Source organism: Meles meles, chromosome 4, assembly GCF_922984935.1.
Source record: "Meles meles chromosome 4, mMelMel3.1 paternal haplotype, whole genome shotgun sequence".
Lineage (NCBI taxonomy): Eukaryota > Metazoa > Chordata > Mammalia > Carnivora > Mustelidae > Meles > Meles meles.
The window spans coordinates 156,554,517-156,563,529 of record NC_060069.1 but is presented as its reverse complement, the minus strand read 5'-3'; the positions used below and the strand labels follow the sequence as shown (position 1 = coordinate 156,563,529).

General features: G+C 43.5%; 1 protein-coding gene across 4 annotated transcripts in view; it reads left to right on the top strand.

Moving 5' to 3' along the window:
* The window catches only part of HLCS (holocarboxylase synthetase), a 216,723-nt gene that overhangs the window by 1,756 nt on the left and 205,954 nt on the right, over positions 1–9,013 (top strand). For all 4 annotated transcript variants that reach the window (XR_006818012.1, XR_006818011.1, XR_006818010.1 and 1 more), the window contains exon 2: positions 2,870–3,007. Coding sequence is in view for 1 of the 4 variants with exons in the window: in XM_046002075.1 (XP_045858031.1) it covers positions 2,870–3,007 (138 nt within the window). In the remaining 3 variants the exon portion in view is untranslated. The remainder of the gene's footprint in view (positions 1–2,869; positions 3,008–9,013) is intronic.

The following is a 9,013-nucleotide window of genomic DNA, read 5'->3' as shown; positions in this document are numbered from 1 at the left end:
ATGATCCTGGGGTCCTGCGATGGAGACCTCCATCGGGCTCCCTGCTCAGTGGGGAGCCTGCTTCTCCCCATCCCTCTGCTGCTCTCCCTGCTTGTGCATTCTCTCTGTCAAATAAATAAAACATTTTTTTAAAAAAAGATTTCAATTAGAGTAAACATTTTGAACATTCAAAAATGTTGAGATGTAAATATATTTAATTTTCTTGGAAGAAGTTGTACTTTTTGAAGACTTCCATGACTTTCCTAATCTGTTAACTACCATAACTAGAACCAGTGCTTTTCAGCTTTTTTCCTACTGCTTCAGGCTACCGTGGGGGCACCCCTGCCAAGGTAGCCTTGGGTTTGCAGGGATTCTATGACCTGATGTGCTCCTGCTCTTTGAAGTTAACCTTGCCTCACCCTAGAGCTTTGCTCAGGTATCATTGTCTCAAGGGGATGTTCCTCATTCTTCACACCAGATGGGACAGGTCTGGGCTGTGCCCTCATCCACTTTATTTATTTATTAATTATTATTATTTTTTAACGATTTTATTTATTTATTTGATAGATCACAAGCAGGCAGAGAGAAAGTCAGAAAGAGGGGGAAGCAGGCTCCCTGCTGAGCAGAGAGCCCTATGCTCTCTATGCCCATCCCAGGACCCTGAGATCATGACCTGAGCGGAAGGCAGAGGCTTAATCCACTGAGCCACCCAGGCGTCCCTCCTCACCATCCACTTTAAATCACCCTTCATATTTCCAGTTTTTATCTTTTCCTCCCTAGGAATTGGATCTTTTTAGCTTAGCTTCCAGCTTGCCCCAGAATAGTCACTCAGTGACTTCACTTCAGTGAATGAAGAAGTGGTTAGTGGTTGTTGGGTTTCAGCTTTGATGGTTAAGGCCCGCGATTGGAAAATTTGACGAATGATTAGTTACTGTTGATTTCAGCTATAAAATATGGTGCGGCCAGTGATTTGTGGGCTAGCTCCCTTGTCAGTCTACCTGGACTGAAGTCACTTTGCAGAAATGAATCTTCTGTCTTTGTCGTCTCCTTACTTCATATATTTAGAATCAGATGCATAGAATGCATATGTTTATGTGATTGAAGCTCCCACGGAAATTGAGTAACTATAATCAAAGACTTTTTTTTTAAAGATTTTTAAAAATTTATTTATTTAACAGACAGAGACCACAAGTAGGCAGAGAGAGAGGGGGAAGCAGGCTCCCCACTGAGCAGAGAGCCAGATGCGGGGCTCGATCCCAGGACCCCGGGATCATGACCTGAGCCGAAGGCAGAGGCTTTAACCCACTGAGCCACCCAGGCGCCCGTATAACTGAAGACTTTAAACACATTTGAAATTTTAAGCTTTTTGTTTAATGTACACGTGTTCTGTGTTTGAGTAAGGTGGACAGTCTGTTCTTTGTCGTTAACTGCTGTATTGATAATTATGTTAATCCATGGAGAGTTTTCTCTTCTCCAGATTTTTTTTTTTAAAGATTTTATTTATTTATTTGACAGAGAGAGATCACAAGTAGATAGAGAGGCAGGCAGAGAGAGAGAGAGGGAAGCAGGCTCCCTGCTGAGCAGAGAGCCCGATGCGGGACTCGATCCCAGGACCCTGAGATCACGACCTGAGCCGAAGGCAGCGTCTTAACCCACTGAGCCACCCAGGCGCCCCTCTCTTTTCCAAATTTTCATTCATTCACTCGTTTAGTAGACATTTATTAATAGTCTACTATGTGGGGCACCTGGGTGGCTCAGTGGGTTAAAGCCTCTGCCTTCGGCTCAGGTCATGATCCCAGGGTCCTGGGATCGAGCCCCGCATCGGGCTCTCTGCTCCGCAGGGAACCTGCTTCCTCCTCTCTCTCTGCCTGCCTCTCTGCCTAGTTGTGATTTCTCTCTGTCAAATAAATAAAATATTAAAAAAAAAATAGTCTACTATGTGCCAGGTTACTAGGCCAGGTGGAAACACCTTTTGATCCTCCCAGATCAAAAGGGCAGGTTTGAATTGGTAAAGCGGGTGTGGAGCCTGACCTCCTGTTTTGGTCGTGTTGAAAGGGCTCACCCCGTGGACCCTTAGGTGTCAGCTCTTCTGCTCTGGATATGCCTTGTTTTTAGTGGGTTAAAGCCTTCAAAATTCACTTACTGTCCTTTTATTATTTTTAAAATTTATTTTATTTATTTATTTTTAAAAGATTTTATTTATTTATTTGACACACAGAGAGAGAAATCACAAGTAGGCAGAGAGGCAGGCAGAGGGAAAGGGGGAAGCAGGCTCCCTGCTGAGCAGAGAGCCCGATGCGGGACTCAAACCCTGAGATCATGACCTGAACCGAAGGCAGAGGCTTTAACCCACTGAGCCATCCAGGCGCCCCACTTACTGTCCTTTTAGAGAGGCTTCAGGAGGGAGAGCACAGATAAATGGACAAATCCAATCTGATAACCAATGTCGATGTTCTCTATCATGGCCAGAGGAAGTGGAAGAAGAGTTCTCCAGGCTTCTGTTAGTAATGGGTCGCTTTGGACCAGCGCGCACTCCTGAGTCTCCTCACCCTTAAATGTGCATCTGAGTTGTGATTTGGGAAAGTCCTCATGCTCTAAGCAGTAAGGAATGGTGGGGGTAAGCCCAGCTTCAGAATTAATGGTGGAACCCACATACCTAGAGATGTTTAAGTTGTTGTGAAAAAAAGGGGCGTTGCAGGTGTTTAAATAGTCACAGTTCGACCAGAGGCTCAGGGTTAATGCGGTCTGTAGGAGGAGAGAGTCCGGTAACCTTATCTAGATCCTGCCTGGAATTACAGAGGAGGGGAGGTCCCAGAGTTGATGTAAGTGGCTGTTGTGGTTTGAAGTGATATTGAATCCTCTTTTTGTGTATTTCTTTCCCTCTGCCCAGTCCATTGATGACTTGAACAAATGGGCGCTGTTTCTTGTGTCTCCTTTTATACTCGAAAGAGAGCACATAGCATTTGTGACCGAGAGCATTTGGGTGCAAGGCGAGAGTTTACAGAGACCGTCGTCCTCTTCAGAAACTGTGAGTAACATGTTTTTAACTTGTGTCTCAGAAGGAAACTATGTCTTAACCAAAAGTAAATTTGTATTTTCCCCCTGTTCTTTCCTGGCCTTTGTGACCCCCTTTCTTTTGCAGATATTTTGGGGCTAAAGAAAAAAATATTATTAAAATTATTTTTACCTGTTTCTTTTTACTTCTTTTAACGTGGCTGCTAGAAAATCTGCCTGAGTGGCTTGTGTTTGGGGCTCATGTCATGTTTTCCCTGGGCAGCGCTGTTCAAGGAACATCTAGCCTGTCCCTCTACTTCTTCAAATCAGCCTGAGTGGTTAACTTTTATCCCCATGTATTTCCTAGATGTCTCTGCTGGAGTATTCTTTTTTTTTTTTTTTTTTTTAAATTTTTTAATAAACATATAATGTGTTATTAGCCCCAGGGATACAGGTCTGTGAATCACCAGGTTTACACACTTCACAGCACTCACCATAGCACATACCCTCCCCAATGTCCATAACTCCCTCCCTCTCTCCCAACCCCACCTCCCCCCAGCAACCCCCAGTTTGTTTTGTGAGATTAAGAGTCACTTATGGTTTGTCCCCCTCCCGACCCCATCTTTTTTCATTTATTCCTTTCCTACCCCCCAGACCCCCCATGTTGCATCTCCACGTCCTCATATCAGGGAGATCATATGATAGTTGTCTTTCTCTGATTGACTTATTTCACTAAGCATAATACCCTCTAGTTCCATCCACGTGGTCGCAAATGGCAAGATTTTATTCTTTTGATGGCCGCATAGTATTCCATTGTGTATATATACCACATCTTCTTTATCCATTCATCTGTTGATGGACATCTAGGTTCTTTCCATAGTTTGGCTATTGTGGACATTGTTGCTATAAACATTTGGGTACACGTGCCCCTTCGGATCACTGCGTTTCTATCTTTAGGGTAAATACCCAGTTCCGCTGGAGTATTCTGATAACACTTCGAACTTCATAACCTGTCTAAAAGTAGTTGCATATATTTCTCTGCTGGAAAAAATAAGAGTCTCAGAGGAACACCCCAACCTGTTCTTCCTCTCACCTCCTGCATCCTGCCCGCCATGCAGGTCCCAATTCTACTAATGCCCCTCCCCGGCTGTCTCCACTCGCCTCCTTCTTTTCCACTCCTCATTTCGTGCTCTGCTTCAGGTCTTTTGGTCTTAACCGTGGAAATGTAGTCCTGTCTTGTGTCTGTGGGTTTTCCTCTTGATGGCCAGAGTTCTCTTCCTAGACACAAATCCAGGGAAACTCACTGTTGCTTAAGCTTCAAGGGATGGCTTCTCACCAGACACGGTCACGCCCTTAGGCTCGTGGAAGTCTGATCTTAAGCCCCCTTGTGGGTTTATTCCCCTTAGGTGTCTGCATGAGTCCTGGCCTTGCTGCCTTCACTCAGCCACCATGTGATCCCTGCCAGCCCCTGGATAGTCCAGCAGGGGTTTTCTGATGACAGACATCGTCACTGGATTTCCATTTTACAAACACCGTCTTCAAGCCATTGTATTGGGACGAGAGAAAAGGAAGAGAGGAGGAAGACTAGAAAAATTGACTAGAATTCAAGGTAGACTGAAGTAAAGGCCATGAGATAGGTAAAGATATTTAAAGGAGAGCAAGAGACTGTGTTTGGGACTTGAAAGGTAGCCTGAGAGCCGTCAGTGTGCTGTGACGCTCCATTTCCTTGGGCAGCTTCCTGATGTTTTAGGATAAAACATAGACTTAGGATAATAATAATAGTACCATTCATTCAGCCAATTCTATATGATGTTATTCTTGTCATTTTATTTAATTAATTTATTTATTTTTAAGATTTTATTTATTTCTGTGACGGACAGAGATCACAAGTAGGCAGAGAGAGAGGAGGAAGCAGGCTCCCTGCCGAGCAGAGAGCCCGATGCGGGGCTCAAACCCTGAGATCATGACCTGAGCCGAAGGCAGAGGCTTTAACCCACTGAGCCACCCAGGTGCCCCTATTCTTGTCATTTTAAAGAGAAGAAAACTGAAGCCTTAAGATTAAATGGCATTTCTTTCTTTCTTTCTTTCCTTCTTTTTTTTAAAGATTTTATTTATTTGAGAGTAAGAGTGCGGGAGGGAGAGCGATCACAAGCTGGGGGTTGGGAGGCAGATAGAGATAGAGAAGCCATCTCCCCATTGAGCAGGGAGCCCCAATGCGGGACTTGATCCCAGGATCCTGGGATCATGACCTGAGCTGAAAGCAGATGCTTAACCTACTGAGCCAGGCAGGTGCCCCTTAAATGGCGATTCTAAAGCCACCAGCTGCTAAATGGCAGATAAAATTTTAACCAGTGTCCATACCCTTTCTGGTAGCCAGAGGGATACATTAGTAGTTTGTTTTTTTTTTTAAATATTTTATTTATTTGACAGAGAGAAATCACAACTAGGTAGAGAGGCCGGCAGAGAGAGAGGAGGAAGCAGGCTCCCTGCGGAGCAGAGAGCCCGATGCGGGGCTTGATCCCAGGACCCTGAGATCATGACCTGAGCCGAAGGCAGAGGCTTTTAACCCATTGTGCCACCCAGGTACCCCTACATTAGTAGTTTTAAAGAGATCTAGTCATTGCCTTTTCCTAGTCATAACAACAAAGCTTACATTAACCCAAGGCCAAGCCAGCAATGCTCATGGCTCTTCTCCTGTGTTCAGTAGAAAGACGCCAACTGGTGACGTGAAATTTTTTTGGTGAACTCAAGCATTCACCAAACGCAGAAAAGACTATTCAGAAAGTTCCTTTTTGTTTAAAACAATGATTTTCAGTGTATTAAAATTACAAATTAAATTATCAGGGTTGAATTGTGAAAGTGCCAATACTTGGCTTTTTTTTTTTTTTTTTAACCTATGAAGAGTCCATTCATGGTAACGCAATTGGAAACCAAACCCAATATGGGCTTTTAAGTCCTAATTAACCATTCTTAGAAGGTTAGCAAAAATTTGTGATCATGGTTAATGGAATTTCTGAATAATATTTTTCCTCTTCAGAAGCTAAATGCTTCTGAAGCTATATTCTAAAACGCTGTATTTTATTTTTGGATTCTAGCTGGACAGCCTTGGATTAACCCTAATCCTTGATCAAAAGTGTACTCTTGTCATTGGTTCATGCAGGGCCCTCATTCGCTGATGAATTTGAAATTATATGATAAATACCCACAAATCACCACTGAGTATGGAAATGGAACATGTACCTATGTGAGCCCCCAGAGTCTATCCACGCATTCTACCTCCCCTGCCCCTACCTTTTCCCTCCGCAAACCAGCTTCTTTCTAGACAACGTAAGTCATCTGAGTGACCAAACATCATCTTACTGAATACTTACATAATTCTTATAAATTATTAAACTTAGAGTAAGCTTGATGTTTTCTTAGATATGCTATTATTACTTGGTATGTAGTAAGATTTCGGCTTAAAACCAATGCCAGGATTTCTAAAATATTGCTGTTATGTAAAGTATGCACAGATTCCTTAACACAAAATGTGACTGCTCTGCTCTTGAGTTCCTAAATCATTGTTCCTAATTGTACCTCTTTCTGGAGTTCAAAGATATGGAGAATCTGAGGGAATATAGTTACTGTGTTATGGAGCGTAGAGGCTAAGCTACTGTAACAGAGACCCAGAACCGCAGCAGAGCAAAAAGCTAGAAGTTTCTTTCTCTCTCAGGGAGGCATTTCTGCTCTGTAAGGCATCCAGGCACCCAGTTCCCTTCTGTGTGTTGCCCTCATCTCCTTTCTGCCCATCTCATTCACTCTCTCCTTTTTTTTTTTTTTTTAAAAGATTTTATTTATTTATTTATTTGACAGAGAGATCACAAGTAGGCAGAGAGGTAGGCAGAGAGAGGGGGAAATAGGCTCCCCGCTGAGCAGAGAGCCCAATGCAGGGCTCGATCCCAGGACCCTGAGATCATGACCTGAGCGGAAGGCAGAGGCTTAACCCACTGAGCCACCCAGGCCCCCCTTGTTCACTCTCTTGATAGAGGCTGGTTCCTCCTATCCCTGCTGCTGTCGTCAGTCTCATGCACATTCTAGCCCTCGGGTTGAGGGATGAGAGGAGGTGGGGCCAGTCAGCTTCCTCTTTAAAAACTGGGATCAGAAGTTTCACAGGCCACTCATGTACCTGTCCCCTTAGCTGCAGGGCAGGCTGTGAACTGCAGTCCTCGCAGGACAAGGAAGGGAAGGGAAGGACGGAAGACTAGATTTTGGGAGATAATTAGTGTTTCTCACAGTTATCATTTCGTTTAATATACATTCTAATGAAGATTTAATTAAGATCTTGCTTAATGACAACAACTTATTTCTTAATTTTCTGAGGGAGAAAGATGCCTACCCGCCAAGGAAGACGGCTACTGTCCAGATTATTCATTTTATTTACCATCAGAGGCTTTGATGGGTCTGGCAACCAGGAGCCGGAGACATTCCAGACTATTTTTTTGACTATTACACTGTACTTCATTTTATAAGTTGGGCCTTAAAACTTAAAAAGGAATTGATCTCAGGCACCTGGCTCAGTGGGTTGCCCACGACCCCTCCAATCCATGCCCTCCCATTGCACTTGTCATGGTGAACTTTAACTGTTCACTTACTTAGCTGTCTTCCCTCCCACACGGTGAGCTCCCTAAGTTGACAGGGACTATAATCTCTGAAAGCACCTTGCATCTCTATAGGACACATAACTCCGGCTCCGGCACACAATCTGGCATATAAAAGGCACTTGATAAACCCTAGATGAATGGATGAATGCCTTCATAGGGAGTGAATTTTTGGCAACAAAAGAATTATGTATGACTTTTGGGTCGTCAATTCTTACTAAACAAGACGCTAATGTTATTATAGAACTTACTGAAAATTGAGCTGAATCTATTATGCTCCACTGGTATTTGTTATGGCACCTTAGCAAAATAAGTGGAATGCAGTAGTTGTTCCGTAAATATGTTAATGAATGACCCAATGAAAATATGAGTATATGAAGCCTACAATTTTTTCAAAACTGAATTCTGGAGTCACCTGGGTGGCTCAGTCAGTTAAGCCTCTGCCTTCAGCTCAGGTCATGATCCCAGGATCCTGGAATTGAGTCCCACATCAGGCTCCCTGCTCAGTACAGACTCTCCTTCTCCCTCTGCCTTTGCCTTGTGGATCCTCTTGCTTGTGCTCTCTCTCTCTTTCACTCTCTCTATGTGTCAAGTAAATAAAGAAAATCTTTAAGAATAAATAAAAACTGAATTCCTAAGATTCATTTATTTGTTGTTGGAGTCTATAGGATGACCACAAATGGAAGTCATTTGAGGGCTGCCTGGGTGGTTCAGTTGGTTAAGGGTCCAATTCTTGGTTTTGGCTCAGGTCATGATCCCAGGGTGTGGGGCTCCTGCTCAGCAGGGAGTCTGCTTTTCCTTCCCCCTTTGCCCCTCCCCCCTCGTGCTTTCTCTCTCACTCTCTCTCTCAAATAAGTCAATAAAATTAAAAAAAGTTTTTTTTAAAAGTCATTTGAGATATCCAAAATTAAAAAGGATATTTTAAATATCCGTAAGAGTTCCATAATCCTAGAGATATGAAAGAATGTGACATGTATCAAGTTCAAAGTCTTTCTTACATGTATATTTTCAATTTACCATCTCAGGGTCCCGTTAAACTCAAAGGACTTTAGAGTTAAGTGCAGATACAGAGATTCATAGAAGCCCCCCCAAAAGCAAAATCCCATTAAGCAATCAACCCAAATGAGAACTGCAGAATTAATGAGAAGACAGTGAACTATGAGATCCATTCCTTTTTTTTAAAGTAGGCTCCATGCCCAAGGCAGGGTGAGGTCAGGAAAGACCCTCCAGGGGAGGTAATAGATGAGTTTCAAAGGAAAAACAGGGATTTGGTGCAGAGGAGGGAAGGGCTTCCCAGCAGAACGGCAGGTGCAGAAGTATACAGAGGTTTGCACCTGAGGACTGGTTCAGTACAATTGCATCTACAGTGACAGGAGTTGGGGGAGTGGCCCAAGATAAGGCGA